The 22,806-nt window shown below is 60.4% G+C and overlaps 1 protein-coding gene across 1 annotated transcript; it reads right to left on the reverse strand.

Annotated features, from left to right (window-relative positions):
- Nucleotides 1-1,906: 1,906 nt before the first annotated feature.
- KIRREL (kin of IRRE like (Drosophila)) lies at nucleotides 1,907-21,782 on the reverse strand. Its single transcript, XM_423078.8, has 15 exons — nucleotides 21,524-21,782; nucleotides 8,924-9,073; nucleotides 8,337-8,486; nucleotides 7,209-7,366; nucleotides 6,980-7,130; nucleotides 6,229-6,334; nucleotides 5,993-6,141; nucleotides 5,790-5,917; nucleotides 5,585-5,711; nucleotides 5,398-5,498; nucleotides 5,123-5,321; nucleotides 4,939-5,046; nucleotides 4,730-4,869; nucleotides 4,559-4,636; nucleotides 1,907-4,221 (listed from the first exon to the last, which is right to left on the reverse strand). Exons 1-15 carry the CDS (start codon nucleotides 21,573-21,575, stop codon nucleotides 3,751-3,753), a joined length of 2,268 nt encoding a protein of 755 aa, XP_423078.3. The 5' UTR covers nucleotides 21,576-21,782; the 3' UTR covers nucleotides 1,907-3,750.
- Nucleotides 21,783-22,806: the final 1,024 nt, after the last annotated feature.

The following is a 22,806-nucleotide window of genomic DNA, read 5'->3' on the forward strand; positions in this document are numbered from 1 at the left end:
AAGAAGCTGGGACACGGTTAAAATACAACAGGCTGCTGTGCACACATCCGGCAAAATAGGCCACAGCTCAACATAAAATGCTGCCTGAGGCCATGCACAGAAGGGAAGCGGTGTTTTATTATTTATCACTACCAGAAATAGAGATCCACCTCTACACACAGCTCCCTCCTGGGGCCAGGCCGCACTAACACCACTTAGCACCTCGCAGCACGCGGTGCTGCCTAGCTTGATCTCACTGCCCCACAGCAGAGGCCTACGGGGTTCCCAGAGCCCCCCACACCTCACCCTCCCCCAGCACATGGTCTCCTCTGAGCTCCCCCGCCTCAACCCTCAGCGGTCCTCCTGCCTCATCCCATCGCCCCCCCCCCCCCCCCCCCCGACCCCAGGCCTCGGGACTGCCACGCTTCCCCACCCCCCGCCTCCCCCAGCCACCGCCGGGCGCACGCTGATGACGCACAAAGCGTGCGCCGCACACAGCCCGCCACGGCGCCTCGCTTTCGCTCCCTCGAGGAAATGCCCGCTAAGTCTCGCGGGATTTCCCATACTATAAATAGCCCCACGGTGGGGGGCGGTGCTCAGTGCCCGCCCAGTTGGGGGCGGGGGTGTAGGCGGGTTGGTGTGCTGTGCTTGAGGGCCGTGAGGCGCTGCTGCGGAGTTCTGAGGCCTGCGAGGGCCGGGTGTGGTGGCTCTGTGTCATCCATCACCCCTTCATTGCTATCTCCTCCTGAGCCACCTGGGGGGGTCCCTCTCCCTGGGGAGCCCTCGTGCACCTCACTGTCCCCTTTGTCTCTCCTCCTGTGGTGCCGGCCAGGATCTGCAGGCCTTGGACTTATTTCAGAGGGCCGTGGTAGTGCTGTGTCTGTTTTAAACGCACAAAAAAAGCATATTTTGGCTCAAGACAGCCGTGCTCAGCCTGGCTCCTGTGTGGAGGCTTCCCCAGCTCTCCTGTCAGTGCTCTCCAAGAATCTGCTGATTTATTAGGAGTGAAATCAGATCAGATTTTATCACTGGGCTGGGTGGCAGAGGGCAGGAAGATTAAATTCCAGGATGACAGTGGTGAGGGCAGGAATGGGAACCCCATCTCTGTGTGCCTAAAGCACACTATTCTCAAGCCCTGGGAGGCAAATGATGATTTTCTTGTGAGATCTTCACTTTTTTTGTGGTTTTCAGGGCAGACGGGAATGTGATTCAAGCCCTGATGAGGGCTGTGGGGCTGCTGCTCTGCCAGGAACTCGTATTTGGGGAACTCCAGTTCCCAAGGCTGCCCCTAAATGCTGCCAGCCCACACCCTGGCCTTCCGTGTCTCCAGGGCATGGGACAGGGGATGGGGATGACCCTTGGGCTTTGCTGGGCTTCAGTGAGCAGAACTGAGGTCAGTTTCTCCCCACCCAGTTCTATTTCCCCAATCTGCGGAGGTGTTCCCTCTTTGCAGCTCAGCACAAATGAAGGCAAAGTGAAACATCACCCTTCCCTGCTCCTCGTGAGGCAGAGCTGCGCAGTGGCCGCAGGGAGGAAGAGCAAGGAGAGGGATTTCTGTGGAGCTGAGGAGGCGGTGAGCTCGTTCCATCCTGGGGAATAAATGAGAATCCATCTCGGCATAAATGAGCTGTACTGCGAGGAGGGAGGGCTGAGTCCTGGAAAAACACGGCTGCCTCCTTAGTGAGGTGGAAGCACCCCCAGGGCCTGGATTTCGGAGTCGATCTCATCTCCAGGTGTGGATTCACAGCTCAGGGGAGAGCTGCCCACGCCGCACTCCTCAACACAGCCTTTGAGTTAAAGGGGTTATGGACAGTGAAGAAACTTAATGTCTCCCCCTCCCTTCTTCTCCATCTCTCTGTGCATCCATCCCATGCTTCCATCCATCCACCAACCGCACACTCCACGCTCCAGCAAAAGCCATTAAGAATGACAAAGCACCTTTTTGTTTTAAAGATGGGTCCCGGGAGCAGCAGGCAAATTGCCTGGTTCATGCATAATAAACCAGGCGTGGAAACACACAAAGTAATAGGCTACATTTGTAGGGAAACAAAATCATTAAGCGAGAGCCTGTTTGCAGGCTTGTCTGCGGGAAATAAAACGCAGTGAGGATGGGTGTGGAGGGGCTGCTAGCGTGCCCAGCCCCACTTGGCACTGGCTCCTGCCAAAAGCTTTGGCAGAAAATGGGTCAGCACCAGCACGTCCCATCCCTGCATCCTCCTGATCCCCACCAACACCCACGTCCCCACCAGCAGAGCCCCCAGCACCACCCTGTGCTGCTCCTGCAGAACAAAGGCAAACTGCTGCCCCGTTGTTTCTTCTTTTTTTTTTTTTTTGTAACATTTATATTTATATATATATATATAAAAAAATTAAATATATATAATATATCGTGTTTAAGACTAAAAATATAGTACATAATATTTAAAAAAAAGGAAAATGGAAAATAAAAAAATGGTGGGTTTCGGGGGAGGGCAGGGTAGGGGTCACAGATACGTGTCTCTAGGGGGGGAGTCTACAACAGCCTGTGCTGGGAGGGGGACCCACTTGCCCCCACGCTCCGGCCACTGCCGCCTGTCCCAGAGCTCCCTTTGGGCCGGGGGGGGGGTCCTGGTCCTGTTCCCGCTCCCCCACCCTGGGGAGTGGAGTTTAAAGCTTCAGCTTGGCTTCGGGGCGGGATGCTGCCGGGGTGCTATTGCTATAGTGGGGTGCAGCATTTGGGGCGACAGCCAGGGTTACATCAGGCACCATTGCGAGAAATGGCACACGGTCCAGCCGGGGTGGGGGCTCAGGCTGGGTCGGGCTCAGCACCGTCCTGACAGTACCTTTGGGGTTGTGGTTAAACCCGATGGGGACAGGAGGGGTAGGGGACCCCCCGGCCGTGCCCCTTCCCAAACCGTCCTGCGGCCAAATCGTACCTGCGTGCCATGGGGCAGCGAGGAGGAGGAGGGGGAGGAGGAAGTTCTGCAGGACAGGGGCCACTGAGCTCGCCCCCTCCCTATGCCAGAGCCAAGCAGGTGGTGAGGGAGCTTCGTACCTAATCCCAAGGGTCCACGGGGGGTGCACCCCCACCCCAGCATTGTGCCTCCACACTCACATTGTAAGCCTCAAATCCACTGCACTCATCTGCAGCCCTAATCCTTGCTTTGAGCAGAATCGAGGTCCTCGCTGCCCTCACTGCCCATCTGGGGACCAAAATCCCTCTCCAGGGGTGAGCCCGGCCCTGCTCTCCAATACACCTGTATATACATTCACCGAGGGCTCCCATCCCATGGCTGTGGGTGTGCGTATGGGGGCTCTGCTGAGCTCGCTGTAGTGGGATGGACGGACAGATGGACGGAAGGGAGCCAACCCTGAGCGTGGGGCGTCCCCAAAGTCAAGGCACAGGGAATGGCAACAGGCTGGGATGGGGCATTTTAGGGAGAAAACAGAAGCCAGGCACAGCACCTCTGTGTGCATACAGATGGTATATGCACACAGAGCATCTCCCATGTGCCATAGGATGGGTGGTGCCGGCGGGGCCATGGCCCCATCGGGAGGGCTCCATGGTCCCCCCAGCTGAGACAGGGAGGGATCTGGGGGGTCCAGCAGAGGAGGGCACCCTGGACCCCTTTGGGAAGGTACCGCAAAGACAACCAATATCCCAGCGGGGGAGTGGAAGCTCGAAGAGAAGGGACCCGGCGCACGCAGGAGTGGGGCGAGGGGGTCATGATGTGCCCCTGAATATCAGGGGATGGTCACTGGGACCCCATCACCCACCACTCTCCGCCCACCCTAAACGTGTGTCTGCATCCGCTGCTGGAAGCGCTGCCCATAGTCCGAGTGCTGGGAGGTGTAGGAGAAGCGGGTAGCACTGGCGTACTTGCCCATGGGGTCGTAGGCATCGTAGGGTGCCCGCTCCAGGCTGGTGGGCTGCCCGTAGCCCAGCCGGTACCCGCCGTAGCCACTGCTGGCTGGGAAGGCAGCATGCCCCCCGTAGTTCTCATAGGAGAGCTGGCTGGCTGTTTCACCACCTGCTGTGCCCGGAGGGGCCCCAGTGCCCGCTGCTGCCTCGGCACTGTATTCAGATGCAGGGCCACGGCTGTAGGTGTTGAGCTGTGCGTAGCCACTGGAGTGGGACAGGCGTGAGGGTGGGCGTGCGTCGTAACGACCCGGCCCTGGAGCACGGTAATCAGCATAGAGCACAGTGCGGGAGGCTGGGCGGTCCTCGTGGGCACGGACATTGTAGTAGCCATTGGTTGGATCCTGCAGGGAAGAGAGGGTGGGTGATATGCACGGCTGGGCAGGGTGAGGAGCTTGGCCCTGCCCTCCTCCAAGCATCCTGCACACAGCTGGCACAAGACAAAGCTTTCCTCTTCCCGATCCCATCCATGTTCCCATCCCTGTCCTTGTCCCCATTCCCACAACATCTCTGTTCTTGTCCTCATCTCCATCTCGTGCCATTCCCATTCCCATCCCCATCCCATCCCCATTCCCCATCCCATCCCCATCCCATCCCCATTCCCCATCCCATCCCATCCTATCCTCATCCTTATCCCATCCCATTCCATCTCCATCCCTCGCTCCCACACCAGGCCCAGACCTTCAGCTCGTACTCCTCGCGGGTGTCGATGGTGTCACAGCGCAGGTCCTGCTTCAAGTCCACGTCATCCTTGAACGACTGCAGGAGAAACAGAGACAGATGGGCTGTTTCCTCCCCGGTGCCACCAGCCGTGCTCCCAGCACTGTGACCCCAGTGTGAGCCATCCCTCACCGAGTAGATTGCCTTCATGACCCGAGTGGCAGTGGAGACGCTGGCTGTATCCTCCTCCCGGTCAGCATGCAGTGTCAGTGGTTCCCTGTTCACCGTCTCCACCTTGATGTCCAGCTTGCGCAGGGTGACATCCTTCCGACCTAGGGACAGCAGTGGGCTCAGCATGGATAACATCCCTGTCCACATTTGCAGCCCCCAACCCCACTCACTTCCTTTCCGGCGCCGGTAGAGGAAGCAGGCGAGTGCCACGAGGAAGCTGATGACAAGGATGCTGGCCCCAATGGTGGCCCCGGCGATGATGCCCACGGGCAGAACCTCTGCACGGGATGAGGAGATGGGTGGTTAGCTGGGGGACAGGGGACAGGAGGTGGACACTGGCAGTGGTGCGGGGACCTTTCTCCTCCAGCTGGATGATGGCAGTGCCTGGCCCGAAGCTGTTCCAGGCGGTGCAGTTGTAGTGGGTCTGGAAGTCAGCCTCCATCACATTGTTGATGGTGAGTGTGGACAACACCCCGCTGCCCATCGTGGTCCTCTCCACTGTGTAGCGCTCCAGCGTCCCTGCCTCCAAAATGTTCTCCTTCCAAGCCCAGGCCTGGCAGGGGGGGCTGCGTCAGTGCCACCCCAGGGGATGTCCCCCATGCCCCGTGTGCCCCTGCAGTGCCACTCACGATGCGGTCCGGTGGCGGCGTGCTGCCAATGAAGCACTCCACTTTGCCACGGTCTCCACGCGCTGCGTACTGCACCACCTCACTGGAGATGATGGGGGGCCCTGTGGGAGGCACAAAGGGGTCTTGCTGAGACCTAGAGGCAGCAAGGAGACACTGGGTGGCGTTAGGCTCCGTACTGCCTGCTCACCATTGACATAGAGAGTGACCTCACGCTCGCCCACGCCGATGCGGGGGACGATGGCTTTGCAGATGTACTGCCCTGCGTCTGCCTGCGTCACCGACTTCAGGTACAGCTGGTTGCTGTTGCTCAGCACCTGAGTGGGGACATGTGGGGGTCACAGGGGCCAGAAGGGGGTATGGCCCCTCTTTGAGCCCCACTGGCTCGGCCCTACCATGTTGGACTCCTTCTTGGTCCAGGTGAGGGTCAGCGGGGGATTGCCGGACCACATGCAGGTCAGCGTCACATCGGAGCCGATGTCGGTGACGGTGGGTTTGGGGGCCACCATGATGCGAGGGGCGACTGGGGGGAGATAGGGGGTGAGGGGGGGGGGTGGGCAACATCCAGGGGGGTCGAGGCGGGAGCTGCCTCACTCACAGTGCACGTCCACCAGCGTGCTGACGTTGGTGCTGCCGATGTCGTTGTGCACCTCGCAGGAGACGGGCTCCGTGAAGAAGGTGTAGTCCACCTGCGTGTCGTACCTGTTCTCCTTGGCCTCCTCAATGATCACCCCCCCCTTGGCCCACCTGGGGGAGTAGAATGTGGTCAGGATCCCCCCCAACCTCACCATCACACATGGAGGTCGGGGTGAGCCCCTGCAGACATGCCCTCACCTGTAGCCTTTGATCTCAGGGTTGGCGGTGGCCATGCAGGTGAACACAACCCGCTCACCCTCCTGCACCGTCTGCGGCTGGATGGACAGGGTGACAGTCGGGGGATCTGCAGGAAGGTGGGCGCAGCCACCGTGAGAGCTGAGGAGAGCTCGGCATGGCAGAGGGAGGGAGCAAGGGGAGAATCCCCCAGCCCAACACTGCATGGCACAGTGCGAAGAGAGTGCCCCAAAACTGCCATGTGTGGCTACCCAGCAACCCTGCCCAGACAGGTGCCCAGCATCCCTGTCTGATGTGTGTACCCGCCATTCATGCTAGAACTAGGTGTCCAGCATCCCTGTCTGGCGTGCATACCCATCATCCATGCTAGATCTGGGTGTCCAGCATCCCTTCTCGATGCAGTCACCCAGCATCCCTAATGGATGTAGGCACCCAGAATTCCCAATCATAACTGGGTACCCATTATCCCCGATAGATTCGGGTACCCAGCCTCCCTATAGATGTCAGCACCCAGCATCCCCACACAGCGCTGGCTCAGCCGGGCAGTGCCTTCCCTCAGCCGCCACTGGAGGTCGGTGTTCACCGCGCAGTGCCCGCCCAGCCCCGCCTGCAGCGCGGTGAGCATCCACCAGCTCGGCACCACGGGGCTGGGGTCCCCATGGTACCCCACAACATCCTGATAACTCCTTGCTCTGCCCCAGTGCCACCCACGTGCCACCCGGCATCATCCCCTTCGCGCCCACGGCAGACTCACGGTGCACGTTGAGCTTGACAAAGGTTTCCTTCCCAGCAGGGATGGCATCGTTGGTGCTGCGGCAGGAGAAGACGCGTCCGATGTCCAGGTCGGTGGGGTTGATGGCCAGCAGGCTGGTGGTCGTCTCCCGCTTGCCGTCAGCCAGCACCTCCTGCCAGTGACAACGGGACAGTCCCCATCAGCTCCGGCTCCGTGTGGGGACGCGGTGGGGCCGAGGGGATGGCAGTACCGTGGTGGTGATGGCTCCGTCCTGCTGCAGCCCATCGCGGTACCAGACGATGGTGGCAGCGGGTTTGGCACTGCGTGCCCGGCACGTCAGGTTGTAGGGGGTCCCTGCACGCAGCAGGATCTCGGGGGCTCCGTCAATGGTGGGGTCCTCGGGGGGGACTGCAGAGGGGACAGGGGATGAGATGCAGGCAGGGACATCGGAGACCTTCCCATGGGGTGGGGAGTGCAAACCCTGATTTATTAGGGGAAAAGCGAAGGTGTCAGGAAGGGAACTGGGGAGCTTGGGGGAGGGCGGGCAGGGGGGGATTCGTACTGTGCTTGCAGAGGTGGATGCACTTGAAAGGGCCTGACTGTTTGCAAACAACCATGAGGAGCTGGCTGCAATGATGCAAATAGGAACTGGGTGTCTGGTGGAGCTGTGTGGCTATAGGATGGGCAGCAATGGGAGGAGCAGTGGCTGCGGTGATGGGGACCCCCAGCTAAGACCCCATACCTGGGACCCCCTATCTGGGTACCCCCACCTGAAACCCTTCAGTCCTGCCCCATCTTAGCCTCAGTCTGGAGGAAGGGGATGCAGGGGAACCCCCTGAGCTCAGCAGGGGTGGAGGTGGCCCCCAGCCCCACTGTGCCACCTCTTGTGTCAGGGGATCCCTGCATGGGGGCTGTGGGGTGGGCAGAGTGTGCTGCTCAGTACCCCAGCCACATCTCCTGCTTGCTTGCCTTTTATCACCCTCCTCTCTAATGGGAATTTCAATGCCAGGGGAAGAAAGAGAAAAAAATTAAGAAAAGCAAGAAATCCACCCCAAAACCCCATTCATGCAACATTTCCGCTGCAGCTCCGGCATCTTATCTTCTTCTTCTTCTTTTTTTTTTTTTTTTTAACAAGACACAAAAGTCAGGGAAATCAAAGTTACTGCACTCGTAGGTCCCGTAACTCAGCCACGGCGTGAATATAGATTAAGGCATTAAAGATAATGGCAGAGCCAGGCTGCGGGAGGGAGGGGAGGGAGCAGCGCAGCGGCAGCAGCAGCAGCAGCATTCCCGCGCCTGCCTGGGGGGTTCAGAGGGGGGGGGGGGGGTGGTGGGAGGACCCAGGGGATCAGGGAGGGTTGGGGAGTTTGCTCCTTACTGAGCACGGTGAGTTTGGCCCGGCGTGAGCGCAGAGCGGCCTCGGTTGCCTGGCACTCGTAGACGGCGTCGTCGGAGAGCTCAGCATCACTGATCTCCAGGTTGTACTGTCCTGAGTCGGCCGTGCCCACGATGCGGTAGCGTGGCCAGGCTGTGGGGACAGCAGGGTTGGCACCAAGGGGACAGGGACCCCATGCTGCAGGGTGCTGGGTCCTCCGTGCCCTTCTTCCAACCCAAAGTCCCCAGGGCTGGGGCAGGCAGTGTGGATCCAGCATGTGGGGCATATCCAGGGCATGTGGGGTCTTCAGTGTGCAGGGATCCCACTGCATTCAGGACCCCAATCCGACCCCCATCTTTGCAAAATTCCAATGCATGCAGAACCACAGGGTGAGCAGGACCCCACTGCATGTAGGATCCCAACATATTCAGGACCCCAATATGTTCAGGACCCCGGCCACACAGGGATCCTGGTGCACAGAGGAAGGAGCAGAGCTGAGCACCTGATCCTGGGAAATATGGCGATGGGAGCCCCAATGCCAAGAGCCTCCTTTGCAGTGCCATCCCCAGCCCCAAGCTCTCCCCACGCACCTTTGAGGCCCTGCCCCATTCCCAGTGCCAGCCCATCCTTGGTCCACTGCACGATCCCGGAGTAGTTGAGCACCACGCAGGACAGCACAATCCTCTGCCCAGCCACCACAGTCTGGTCCTCAGGCTCCTCCACGAACCGTGTCTGCGCCGCTGGGGACAGAGAGTGGGGTTTGGGCACAGCCTGGGATGTGCCACACGCTGTCCAGTGCTCCGTCATGACGGTGGCATTGGTGTCCCCAGAGCTGTCCTTAGCCCCACAGGCCACCTCCCTGTAGTGTAGCGGTCGTCATGTGGACATCGACCGCTGTGTCACACGCGTGTGGCTCTGTGTCACGCCGTGTGGCTCTGTCACACACCAGTGGCTGTGTGTCACACGTGCACAGGGGGTTGGCTTGGGTACCAGGGCACCGCATTCCCTGCTTGCTCAGTGGGACAAGGGACATCTCGCCCCCCCAGGGTGGTAGGGGAGCACCTCTCCCCCGCACTAGCCTTCTCCCTCGTAAGCTTCCTGCTAAAATATTCAAATGATTTCCGCTGTGGAGTGGGAGAGGGGGAGGCAGAAATCCCTTCTGGGGATGAGCGAGCAGCTGATAACGGAGCTGCTAAGTCCCCGGCCCTGCCTCTGTCTGCACAGCCCCGTCAGACCCGGCACGGCACAGCATGGAATGACACAACACGGCACAGCATCCCCAAAACCCCAGCATGAGGCACCCCAAAGCCCTCAGGATGTGATACCCCAGCACCAGGGGAAGGGGTACCCCAGGCATGAAGGGGGACCTGGAGACACTCCGATGTCCCTGCCTGGTGCCCACCCCCACCCCGTGACAGCGTTTTGGGAGAGGAGCGGGAGCAGGGACAGGAGGCAGGAGGGAGATAAAGGGAAGGAGAATGGGAAAGGCGAGGGGGGAGGGCTGGAGCTGGGGGGGATGAGAAGCAGAGCGGAGATCAAAGAGGAAGGTGCCTGGAGAGGTGGGCGCGGGGGAGGATGAGAGTGGGGGAAGGAGGGAGCGGTGTGGGGTGGGGGTGGGGGGGCACAGGCAGGCAGACAGACAGACAGCAGAGACGCATCACCCTGGGCACCACGGGGTGACAGGGTGACACGTTGCGTGCACGCGCGTGTGCAAACGCGGGAAGGACGGCACCACCCTGCCCCCGTCCCTGTGCCCGTCCCCATCCCCACCGCTGTTTAGTCTGCAGCGGGGCGATGCGGGGAGGGGGGGGGGGGGGGGGGGGGCGGAGGCTCAGCCCCATCCCTCGGTGCGGGTCCTTGACCCCGCGATAACGCAGCCCCCACATTCTCACCGAGCACCGAGCACAGCCGCAGGGCGCCGGGCACGCACCCTGCCCTGCACACCCGTGGGTGCCCGACACGCGTGGACTCTGTAGGGACCGGGGGACCCAACCACACGCCCGGCCCTGTCTGCCTCTATTTATCAAATGAAGGTCTGATTAAGCCCTGGGGCTGGTGCTCCAATCTCCCTCTCTCTCCTCTCGCTATTAAACTCAGGGTTCAAAGAAAAGCTTTTTATTCGCGCTGACAGCTTTCAGATGGAGCTAAATCTCTCCGCGCTAGAGGTTTTTTTTTTATTATTATTATTTTATCTCTCTCCCTCCTCCCCTTCCTCTTCTCACTGCTTTTAAATTTAAGCCTTTCCCCCCTTCCTCTTCCCAAGTTGTTCGCTTCTATTTATACTGGGGGGGGGGGGGGGGGGGGGGGGAACACTAGGAGGAAAAAAAAAAATAGAAACCCTCTGCGGGTTTTATTCTGCAGGAGAGAAAAGAGGATTTGGTGCCTTGTGGCCCTGGAACCAAGTGGAAAGGGAGAGATGGGAGGGGGCCATTGCCCTGTCCCCATCCCTGTCCCCCACCCCACCCATATCCCCACCTCCATCCCCATCCCCAACCCCATCCCTATCCCTGACCCTATCCCCATCCCTGACCCCACTTCCATCCCAGTCCCCATCTCCATACATGTCCCCATCCCCATCCATGTCCCCATCCCCATCCCTGACCCCACTTCCATCCCTGTCCCCATCCCCATCCTTGTCCCCCTCCCCATCCATGTCCCCATCCCCATCCCTGTCCCCCTCCCCATCCCCATCCATGTCCCCATCCCCATCCCTGACCCCACTTCCATCCCTGTCCCCATCCCCATCCCTGTCCCCCTCCCCATCCATGTCCCCATCCCCGTCCCCATCCCCATCCCTGTCCCCCTCCCCATCCCCACCTCCATCCCTGTCCCCATCCCCATCCCTGTCCCCTCTCCCCCACGCTGTCACTGCGCTGTCACTGCCTGCAGCCACTTGTCACCCAGCACAAAGCAATGGGATGGAAAAAAGCGCAAGCGCTTCAGCCGGCCCCAAAATGCCCCACACGGCACTGAGGCCACACTGCTAGGAAACCGAGGCTAAGGCTGAGCTCAGCCCCGAGCGATGTCACTGCGTCCCCAGACCGGGGATGTGACCATGGCCTGCGGGTGCCATCCTGCCCAGGCGGGTGCTGTGCCTGGTGGGGACGCAGTGGCGGAGACGTGATCGAGGCTGGCACTTCCCCGTTCTCCCGCCCCATCTGCTGAGCGGGAGCTATTTTCAGCTCCGGCAATTTGGGGCTTTTTGCTAAAGCTGGGCAGGGACATGGGCTGGTGGCTGTGGCCTCAAGGACACAGCCCCTAATGTGCCCAAGCACAGTGTGGCACCTGAAGCCCCAAACCCAAGAAGGGAGCAGGGACAAACACCAGGATGGGGCTCTGTGCGCTTTGGGGATGCCCTCAGGCAACTCACGCTGCGTCCCCACATCACACAACGGCAGTGGGATGGGGATGTGGGCACGATCCCAGCCCGGCAGAGCGCTCGCCCACAGCTCACAGCCAGCAGAGTGGTATTTGCTAGAGAGGGTCCCCGTTGCCATCCACAATTTATGAGGCTGCTCCGCCGCGATTACCGCAGCACGACAGCGCTGCCCGGCACGGCACGAGCTGCGCGCTCTGAAAGCATCTTGGCAGGAGGAGCCGCTTCCGTTCCGTGTTTGAAGTCACTCAATGCCCTCTTCTATTTTCCTCTCCTTCTTCCCCTTCGCTTAACGCTAAAGCAGCCAGAGGCAGGTGGTGGGGATGGGGACTCTGGGATGTGGCATGAGGATGTGGGGACACGGGGACACGGTGTGGGGTGTGGGGGTCTCGGTGCCAGATGTACCATTTGGGGTTGAAGCCCCATTGCGTCCCCCAGCTCCTTTATCAGCCTCACGTCCAACCCCACCAAAACCCATCCAAGCCCTTGGACATCTCCTCTCTCTAATCCATCTCTGATTGACATTAATTGAATATTACTACCTTTTAATTCCTCTGTAATTGAATCTCACAGTGGCTACAAAGCACCCCCTGCGCCAGCATCCGTGTCCCCATCTCCATCCCTGTCCCCATCTTCATCCCTGTCCCCATCTCCATTCCTGATCCCATCCCCATCCTCAATCTCTCTCCCTGTCCCCCCCCCCCCCCCCCCTCACAGCTCCCTCCGCTCCCGTCCCACAGTATCGGAAACTATTTCTCTGCCACCCAGTGACGGCAGCACAGCTCTGGCATGCGCCCAGCGCCGGGCTGGGAGGCACCGGGGCGATGGCAGGGATGGGGCCTCGTCCTCCCGGCCACTCACTGCCATCCCCAGGGGGCGGCCCTGGGGTGGCCCCCTGACACGAGGAGGTGGTGGGGGCTGCTCTGTGCCTCTCCCCCCTTCCTGCTGCCGGTGGTGGCACAGCTCTCCGGGGAAGGGATGCTCCAGTTATTTTCATTTTTTAAAAGGCGAAATTATAAAAACAAATGAGAAGGAGATGGGTTCCCCTCCTCCCCACCACCTTCAGGCACGCTGGGTCCCTGCTGTCCTCCCCATGCCCCGGCCACCATAACCTTGATCTCGCCACCCGTGGGGTGTTCCCATGGGGCACACGGGACATCACTGCAGTGGGGACATCTCTGCCTTGGGGACATCACTGCAGCTGGGGACATAGAATCACCTCCATATCAGGGACATCGTTGGCTTGGAGACATCTCCACACTGGGGATATATCCAGTTGGGAACATCACTGCACTGGGAATATCTCCACACTGGGGACACCTCCATGATGGGGACACCTCCGCTCCGGGCTGCCTCTGTGCTCCCTCCATGCAGAGGATTGCCACCAGCTGTGCCACCACGCGGTGTCCCCTCGCTGCCGCCCCCCGCCGCGCTCCCACTGGCCGCCGCGCGCCGCCGCGATTGCTTGTGACACCAATCTCACAACAAATTTAGCAGCTCATTTCCCGGCCGATCAAATATTCCACCTCGATTACCTTGCGGGCAGGAGACGGGCGGCGCGCCGCCGAGCGGGCAGCCAGCACCTCCCGCCGTGTCACAGCCCATCAGTGTCACCGGCGCGGGGACGCCTGCGCTGCCGGGGACAATGGGAGGAGGGCTGGGGAAGGGGGGGGAGGAACACATGGCCCCATAACCCTGCTGGCACCACGGGGCGCGATGGGGAAACTGAGGCACGGGGACAGTGCACGGAGAGGGGGTCCCCGATGTAGAAACTGAGGCATAGAAACAGTGTGAGGAGAGGGGGTCGCCAATGGGGAAACTGAGGCACGGGGACAGTGCACGGAGAAGGGGTCCCAAATGAGGAAACGGAGCCATAGGGGCAGAGCATGGAGAGGGGGTCCCCAGTAGGGAAACTGAGGCATAGGAACAGTGCATGGAGAGAGTCTTCAATGGGGAAACTGATGCATAGAAACAGTGTGCAGAGAGGGGGTCCCCAATGGGGAAACTGAGGCATAGGGACAGTGCATTGAGAGGGGGTTTGCAATGGCAAAACTGAGGCACAGAGAGTGCATGGAGAGGGGGTCCCCAAGGAGGAAGAGTGCACGGAGAAGGGGTCCCCAATGGGGAAACTGAGGCATAGAGTGCACAGAGAGGGGGCAAACAGTAGAGAAACTGAGGCATAGAAACAGTGCATGGAGAGGGGGTCCCCAATGGAGAAACTGAGGCACGGGGACAGCACAAGGAGAGGGGGTGCCCAAGAAGCAGAGCGAAGGAAATATGTAGGGGATGGCTCTGGCACCCCATAAATGCCATCAGCAATGGGGATGAGGCAATGGCTCACGATCAGACACAGTGCTGGGAACATACGGAGCGATTTTCAATTAAAGCCTCGTTGGGAAGAGGCATAAATACCAGGGGAGATGACGCGGTGGAATTGGGTTCTATTTTTTGTTCCCGAGGAGCCTTAAATATTCCCCACCTAATAATAATAATATAAAAAAAAATGAACTCCCGACTTACGAAACAACATATAAATTCCCCTCGTAATTACATTACTTTCAGTGCAGCAAAGATGCCAATAAAATATAAACCAGCGTTGGGCAGGGAGAGGAGAAAATATAGAACCAAATAAATGAATTGCGTGCTTGCATTATGGCAAATGAGCTGGGGGGGGGTGGGGGGGACTCATGTCCCTATGGGGCTGTCCTCTCAGCTGCCACTGTCCAGGGGGTTTGTGCCCCATAGGAACCTCACATCCCCATGGGAATCCCATTGGTTTCCCCATGGAAACCCCATTGCTATCCCATTGGAACCCCATCGCTGCTCCTTGAGAATGCTGCTGCTGTCCCAAAATGATCCATCCCACGGTAGCTTCCAGGAAGACCCCACTGGAAGTCCTCTGGAGCCGCACTGCTGCCCTGTGGCATTCGATGCTGCACTCAGGGCTGATCCTGGCAGCACCCCAATGAAGGATTCCCATAGGAACCCCCCAGGCACAACACACACAGCCACTCCATGGGACCGCTGTGTCCCCAGAATCCCTGAGACCCCCCCCCCCCCCCCCCCCCGTGTGCCCTGGAGATCTTTGTCCCCCCCCACCTGCCCCACATAGAGGAGCCCCAGCGCCATTCTTTGCCCTCATCCCCTGAAAGGGGGCAGCCAGGCAGAAAGACAAAGACTGTGGGGCCGGGGGGTGCAGAGTGGGGGCTGCGTGTCAGCACGGCAGTGTGCACGTGTGTGAGTGCACTTATCTGCTGGGACTGCACAGCGGTGCACATGTAGGTGTGCACCAGATGTGTGCTTGCACAGAAGCGTGCATGTGCATGCACCACACGTGTGCTTGCACCAGTGTGCACGTGCGTGTGTGCATGCACCAGACATTTGCTTGCACGTGAGTGTGTGCACTAAGTATAATGATTGCACTGGAGAGTGCGTGCATGCTTGCACCAGCTGCATGAGCATGCATGCGCATGCACAGCAACAGAGTGCTTACACAGGAGCATGCATGTGTGCACATGCTTCAGCTGTGAGCTTGCACGGAGTACCCAAGTGCTGTAAGAGCTAAGAGTGCAAAGTGCAAGCCATGTTCACGTACACATGCTTGTGCATGTGTGTGTGTGCATGTGTGTGCAGCCACATGCATGCTCCCCAAGCCCAGCAGAGCCACGCAGCCTTTGAACCCCAGCCCCCTCCTCCTCCTCACCCCCCCGCTGCCCTTTGCTCTGCCACCAAACAAAGCCCTGCACTGAAGCTGTGCCCCCCAACACCAGGGTCACCCCCCCCCCCCCCAGGTCCTGGGGTGCCCCCAGCCCCCACCCATGGGCACACACAGAGCTGGCAGAGCTCTGCCCTCGTTATTTCCTCTTCATTTTTGGGGCTGTCAGAATTATGGAGCAGGGCTGTTTATTGGCTCGAGTTTAATTAATTTGTGTAATATCCCTGTTAGGAACAATGTCTAATTAAGACTTTTGTTTGCGTGTGCATGCTGGGGGGAGGGGACTCCTTCTTTGGGAAAGGAGTGGGGGGGGGACAAAAAAAAAAAAAACCAATCATTAATGGGGGGGAGAAAATATTGAAACAGGGCTGGCAGCCTTCCACTGAGCTGCTGGTACGAAGGCTCGTTACAGATGTCTTAATGAGACATCTCCTAATAATGGGATTATCAGTCGCATTGAATTGGGATGAGCAGCTGCGAGTGCCACTCGGGCACAGGGCACAGCGAGAGCGGCCATGGGGGGCACAAGCCCTGCCTCAGTTTCCCCCCAACTGCTGTGGGGTGGATCTGGCAGCATGCAACATTCACACCTGGCAAAGGGTGCACCCATAAAAGCCCTCTTCTGTGAGGAAATGGTGTTGGGAGGGAACTGGTGGGCATGGGGCTGTGTGCTGTGCCCCCACCCCATGCCTGGAGCTGCAGGGATGAGGGGACCCCGGTGTGCCCCAGCTGCACAGCCCTGTGTTCCCTACCCCCCCCTTTCTTCCCCCCAAATCCCAATGGGAAACCATGCACAGGAACCTCAGCCCCTCCTGACACCAACTCTGTGGGGATTTGGGGTCCTGGGTGAGGGTGGGGGTCTGCGGGGGACCCACGGGGTGGTGACACCAGGGGGTCCCATGGGCTTTGTTGCCCGCAGCACCACAACGGCTCAGCCCTGAAGTTGGGGTCCCCATGGGGTGAGGGCGGTGGGGATGGCACGAAGGGGGGGGCCCTGCAACCCCCACCACGGCCCCGCACAGGAGAAGCCGGAGCAGCGCTGGCTGCGCTCCTGCGGTCAGAGCCCAGCAATGATCCCACAAGCCTGGAATTTGAGGAATTTCCTGCCAAGGCTCTCTGGAAGACAGGGAGAGAAAGAAAAGCAGCGCTTAACCCTCGGCTCCCTGCGCCCGGCCCCAATCCCATAGCGGTGGGGGCTGCCAGCGGGGTGGGGAGCACTCTTAGGAGGGCTCTGTTTTGGGGGTTCACTCCTCACACCTCCCCCCCTCCTATCTGCTTCAGCTGAGCTGCAGAGCCCTGCGGTCGTCCCTGGGGAAAACAGCTCCGTGCCTCAGTTTCCCCACTGCAGCAAGCACCCCTGGTAGAGGCTATCCCCTCTCCCTTGTCCCCAGCCTGTCCCCATGTTGGTCCGCAGGAACACCAGTACCAGCCCCCCCCCCCCCCCCCCCCTCCCGCAGCCCCCAACCACGTCCCCGTCCCCGCTCCCGCCCCCTAAGGGCTCCAAGAGGTTGGGAAATCCCCGCACCACGGAGCCCAGCTCGGATCTGCGGTCCTGCACGCTGCAAAGGGGCATTTGGTGAGGAGGAGGACTGAGCAGCACAAGAGCCTTGCAAGTCCCCATCCCCAGCGCCACCAGCGGCGCCCTGCCCGTGGCGACATGCTCCGCGACGCACCCCTTGCACATCCCACTGTGCTCCCTTCCACGTCCACATGAGCTCTTGCACACCCACTCCCTTGCACACCCGCGCACACCCGGCCCTGCTCCTTTTCTCCGCCGTTCCTATGGCAACCTCCGCATGGCACACAACCGCTCTCCGATTTGAAATAAAAGTTGTTTTTCCTCCCCTCCTCCTTTACTCCACTCTTTCGCTTTTCCCCCCCTCTCTTATTTTGATTTCCATTTGGATCATAATCCGCCCGTTGCCATGGCAGCGCTGGCAGCCCATTATGTTCCAGCCCTTGCAGAAAAGGCCCCGCTCCCACTTTCCCTTCCCTTTTCCAAGGGGTTTGAGGAGCAAAACCCTCCTCACTGCAGGGCCAGCCCCTGCCACCACTGTCCCCAAGCAGTTACCGTGCCCGGCGCTCATGTGGCACCGCCACCACATCCCATCCATCACTCCCAGCACTGCGTCCCGCACCCACATCCCCTTAACTCTGCCCATCCCATCATCCTCCTCCCCTGAACCTCTTGGGGTTCCACTGCGTCCCCAACACTGGCACCGGCACAGGGACACCTTGGAGCTCATCACTGTGACATCTGGATGGGTTTGCCACTTGGCCACCTGTGCCCAGGTGTGGGCGCAGCGCTGCCGGGTGACACGAGGAGCCACGTGGCCAACGTAGGACCATCCCCTGCCTCTGGTCCCTGCCTCTCTGTCCCCTGCCCCTCACATTAATCCTGTGCCCGTGGTCTGTGCCCCTCAGTCCTCACCCCTTCCTTGTCCCCCAGTCCCTGCCCGCGCCGTGCCCACCCCTGGCTGGGAGCAGGAGGTTATGAAAATGAGCCGTGTGCCCAGGAGACTGTAATTATCTGGTAAGTGTGAAAGCTGGAGTGATTAATTAAGAGATAATAAAAAGAAAAGGAGGCTAGAGAGGGAATAACGGATGCTTTGATGATAAAACCTGAGGTAAGGCAAGCAATTAGGGGAATCTTTATGGAGAGTTAGCTATAATCCCCCTGCTGCAGCACGGCGGGGGGCTGAGTGCCCACGGACAGAGCCACGGACAGAGGCAGCAAGGCCTCAGGGACACCACATCCCCACCCAGGGATGGGCACAGGGGACACTGCTGGGACTCCTGGGGGGGTGGCAGCCCCATCTGTCCCCACAGAGAGAGGTGAGTGCCACCAGGATGTCCCTAAGGATGCGCTCAGTGGGGTGGGTGGGCACCATGGGAGCAGCCCAGGTGGGGTCACGGTGGCAAGAAAGCTGGCTTAGGATTAGATCGATCTCAGATGAAAGGCTGTGGATGTAATTAGTGGTGGGCAGCAGGCGGAGGGGCCAACGACCCTGATCTCACCTCTAAGAGGAGGATAGTTGGATGCCAGAGCTCACAGCAGTTGGGTGGATGGATGGAGGGACAGATAGACAGACCAGGAGACCCTGCAGGTGCTGCTGGTGGCTGTTGCATCAGGGCTGGCACTGGGGCAGGGATGCTGCCTGCCCATGAAGCTCAGCTCCAGGTGGGAGCAGCTGGCTCAGCCCTGGCATGGGTAGCCTGGGCAAGCCCTGGCACAACGTGGTGATGCCATGCAGGATCCATCCCACTGGCCTCAAGGCTGCTACGGAGCCCTGTGGGGCCAGGGGAGCACTAGGGGTCATGATATTCTCCCATGATATTCATCCCCTCCCCCTGCATTTAAGCCCTTTAATCCCAGGGTGCCCTGATCCCAATTTGCCCAATGGGTTTCTGAAGGGCACTGCGGGCACGGGAAGGTGATGAGAACAGGGGCCACCCCCAGGGCCCCCTCACTGTGCTCTGCAGTCACCCTCTTCCCCCCTCCCCCCCCCAAGGTTCCGTCTCCTCCCTGGGGTGCTCTTGGGACATGGTCGGGAGGGGGCAGTGGGGACAGTCATGGTGATCCCGAGGGGATGCAGGAGACAGCAGACACAGTGCTCTGCAGGTGGGCAAAAGAGCACCACAAAGCCACCAGCAGCTCCTCTGCTCCATGGGCAGCCCAGCACCCCCCAGCCCATGGAGGGGATGATGCCATGTGCTGGGGCATTCCCCAGCCTCGGGCCCAGGGCCACCCTCCTTTCCTGCTGCTTTATCTTGGGCTTTTATTGCCCGGCAGCACACAACAGGCACCAGGGTATGGCATCATGGCCCTGGCAGCACGTGGGGAACTGAGCCTGGATGAGAGGAGGGTGGGAGGGGAGGCACATGCAGGCACCCACCACCATCCCTAGCATCCCTCCGAGCCCTCCCAGATGGCCACATTTGGGTTTCAGCCACCTCACCCCGCTCACAGCACAAGGAAGCAGCCCTGTGCCCTGCACCATCCATCCCTCCTGCCCCATACCCTGGGGATGTGGGTGCTGATGAGGGAGGGGGGCATTCCTCCTTGCTGGCATCACCTTGGGGCACATACAGTGGGACCACTCTTCCCAACTCCCCCACACAACCACATCATCATCCCAGGCACAGAGACCCATAGCATCCAGTCCCACTCCTGTCCATGGGGTGGATATACCAGACTCCCCCATGGCACATGGGAGTCCAAGCCACTGCCCCCAACCCCAGGTGAGCCCTCGCTGCAACATCTCCACTGTTTCAATTTCTCAGGAGAGGGGAATGGAAGGGAAAAAGAAAAACACCAAAAAACCAAAAGGAAAAAAAAAAAAAAACCCACTGAGAGAAAGAGAAGAAGAATCGCCCAGAAAATGAATAAATATTTCAATTTGAGGCGCAATCACAGCGAGTGATTGAAACGGGGGGAAGAATAATGGGTTTCATTTAGATAAGATACAGAAAATTATTTAGTGAGAAATGAAGAGTGATGAAACCCATTCAACATCTTTGTGTGAGCGAGTGGAACTCCGTGAATGGCACCGACCCCCCAGAATGCACACGCCTGGCATGGAGTAGGGGGGGGGGGCACCAGGTTTGCCCCCCTCATCTCCCTGCTCTGCTGTGGGACTGGGGGTGGGGGGGGGGGGGGGAGCAGAATTGGGCAGTGGTGGGAGCGCAGGGGGGCTCATGATGGGACTGGGGGGTGTGTGGTTATGTTGGTGGGGTGCTGCCACCTCCATCCCCTCGCTGTCCCCTCAGCACATGGCACAGAGCAGGAGCGCGGGTGCTTTTGTTCCTGGGAGGGCAGTGGAGCCCCGCGGCTCTTCCCCCAGCCCTGCGCGGGGGAGTCTGGGATCGACCCCCCCCCCCCCTACGCCCCCCCCCCCACGGCCCCAGCCCTCTAAGAGGCTTTGCATGCTCCTTTTAAACCCTGGTTCGACTCATTTTTGTTCCTGGCATCTTAGCAACGCCGCCCCCTTAATTAAAAATTAGATTGGATTTTGCAGCAGGGAAGGAGCCGGAGGCCGTGCAGGGCTGGTGTGGTGCAGGCCACTGCCCTTACCCCCTCCCCCCCCTCCCCATTCTGAAGGGGGGATGCCCTGGCTGAGACCCCCAAGCTCAGTGCACACGTGGCTGCATCCCAGCTCTGCACCCCTCACTCCCCATGACCTTGGCCAAGCAGCCCCCGTGCCTCAGTTTCCCCCCAAAGGCCCTCTGGGGTCACGCAGGGACATGGGAGGGAGGAGGGGGGAGCTTGTGGCTTGCAGCAAACCCCATAAAGTGAGCAGTGGAATGGAGGTGTGCTGCGTTCCCCCAACCCTGTGCTCCTTGAGGGCTGCCTGGGTGGGGGGGTCCCTGCTGCCCCTATACACATGGACAGACAAACAGTAACCCCCGCACAGCTTCCCCTGCTATCACCACGGCCAGGCCGCACACATCACCCCGTAATGGGTCCCCTCCGCTCCCTGGGGTGCACAGGGTTGGCTCCCCCCGCCGACAGCTCCCCGCACCAATCAACCCCGAGCCTCATCTTCACCGCCATCGCCGCTCTGGGACCCGACACGGGGGGCGCGACCCCCACCGCGGGGCACCAGCGCGACCCAAACGGGGGGGGGGGGGGGGGGGGGGGGAGGGGGGCACGACCCTCACCGAGACCCAACCGGAGGGGCTTAGCCTCGGAGAAGGGCAGAACCACGCACCGAGACCCGATAACGGGGGGATCCCTCAGCTCTTCCTCCAGCTCCCCCAGCACCGCGCGGGGGCTCCGCAGGACGTGGCCTCGGGACCCCCGCAGGCGCATCCCAGTTGGGCGCGGTGCACTGAAGCGCGGTCCAACCCCCGAGCAAAGCCCCGGGCTGAGCCGGGATGGGGCCGAGCCGAACCGAACTAAGCCGAGCCGGGATGGGGACTCGAGCCGAACCGAGCCGAGCCGGGATGGGGACCCGAGCCGAACCGAGCAGAGTCGGGATGGGATGGGATGGGGGCCCGAACCAAACCGGGATGGGGCCGGAGCGGTGCGCTGCAACTTGGGACGCGCACTTCGATGCCGGTACGCGATGCTCGGAGCTCCCGGAGCGCGGTGCTCACCTTGCCCGTAGCAGTCAGCGAGAGTCAGGAGGCAGAGGAAGAGGAGCCGCATGCTCCCGTCCCGGCAGCGCTGCGGGCACGGGGCGCGGGGGGGGCCCGCTCCCCGCCGCCCCGCTCGGCCCCGCCGCCGCCGTTAGAGCATGGCCCGGCCGGGCCGGGGCCGGGGCCGGGGCCGGGGCCGGGGAAGGGCCACGGGCTCCGCTCGCTCCGTGCTAAACCGCTCCGTGCCGCTCCGAGCTGAGCCGCGCCGCCCCGGAGTGCGCGCTGCCGGCGGGGCGGGGCCGGGCCGGGGGCGGACTCGGGACACTTTGGGGAGGGGGAGCGGGAGGGCGGGGGCTGCGCGGTGCTCGGAGTGTTTGCGGGTGTGTGGATATGCGTGCGTATGTGTACACGCATGTGGAGGCATGTTGGTGCGCGCGTGTTGGTGTGGAAGCGAGCGTGCATGCGTGTGCGTGTGTGTGCACGCATGTCGGTGTGTGCACGCGTCTGCCCGGTGCTGCAGGAATGTTGGTGTGAGCACATGTGTGAGCGCGGGGTTGGGGGTTGTTCTTTTCCATGCACACGCGTGTCAGCGTGCGTGTGTGTTGGCTGCGCGTGCAGCCCGTGTGTGCGTGTTGGGGAGGGCACGTGTCTGTGAGCACACACGTGTGTGCCTGCTGGGTGGGTGTGCACAGCGTGGCACGCACTTGCGTGGGTCTGGCAGCACCCACATCTCCCCCCAGGACCTCCCCAAGACCCCCAGTACTCCCACCAGGACTCCCCAGAACCCCTCAGTACACCCCCAGGACTCACACCTCCCCCCCAAAGACCCTCTGTACCCCCTAGGGCCCCCCCCCAGCTCCCCCCCTTCTAGGACCCCCAGCTCCCACCCAGGTAGGGGGCTGCAGGCTAAGCCCCCCCCTGCCTCCCCCTGCTCCGGCCTCACCTCTCCCCGCTCACCACGCGCTGATCCTTCCCTCTCTATTCCTCTTTGAAAACTTTCTAAGCCGCAGCTGAAGGCCCTGGATATCAGCGGCTCCAAAAATCCTCTTGCCTGCAGGCTCCGGGGAAGGGAAGCTTTCCAAGTAGAGCGGAGCGGGCTAAGCTCTGGGTAGAGGCAGAAGCTTCAGCTTTCATGGTTGGGGTTTGATTTTTATATATATATATATATATGTTTGGCTGCTGTTGTTGTTGGGTTTCTTTTCTTTTCTTTCTTTTTTTTTCTCTCTTTTTTTTTTTTTAATAGAATTTCTAGCCCTGAGGGTTTTAAAGAAAACATTGCAAATGGGAACCAGCGCGGCTGC

Source organism: Gallus gallus, chromosome 25 (genome assembly GCF_016699485.2).
Source record: "Gallus gallus isolate bGalGal1 chromosome 25, bGalGal1.mat.broiler.GRCg7b, whole genome shotgun sequence".
In the NCBI taxonomy this organism is placed as follows: Eukaryota; Metazoa; Chordata; class Aves; order Galliformes; family Phasianidae; genus Gallus; species Gallus gallus.

Excerpts from the sequence above, each read along its gene's own strand:
- KIRREL (XM_423078.8), bottom strand. The coding sequence starts at position 21,575 with ATGCGGCTCCTCTTCCTCTGCCTCCTGACTCTCGCTGACTGCTACGGG. Across the intron at positions 7,367-8,336 it reads GGCCAAACTCACCGTGCTCA|TCCCCCCCGAGGACCCCACC; the intron begins GTAAGGAGCAAA and ends TCCCCTCTGCAG. Across the intron at positions 5,712-5,789 it reads CCAAGAAGGAGTCCAACATG|GTGCTGAGCAACAGCAACCA; the intron begins GTAGGGCCGAGC and ends GTCCCCACTCAG.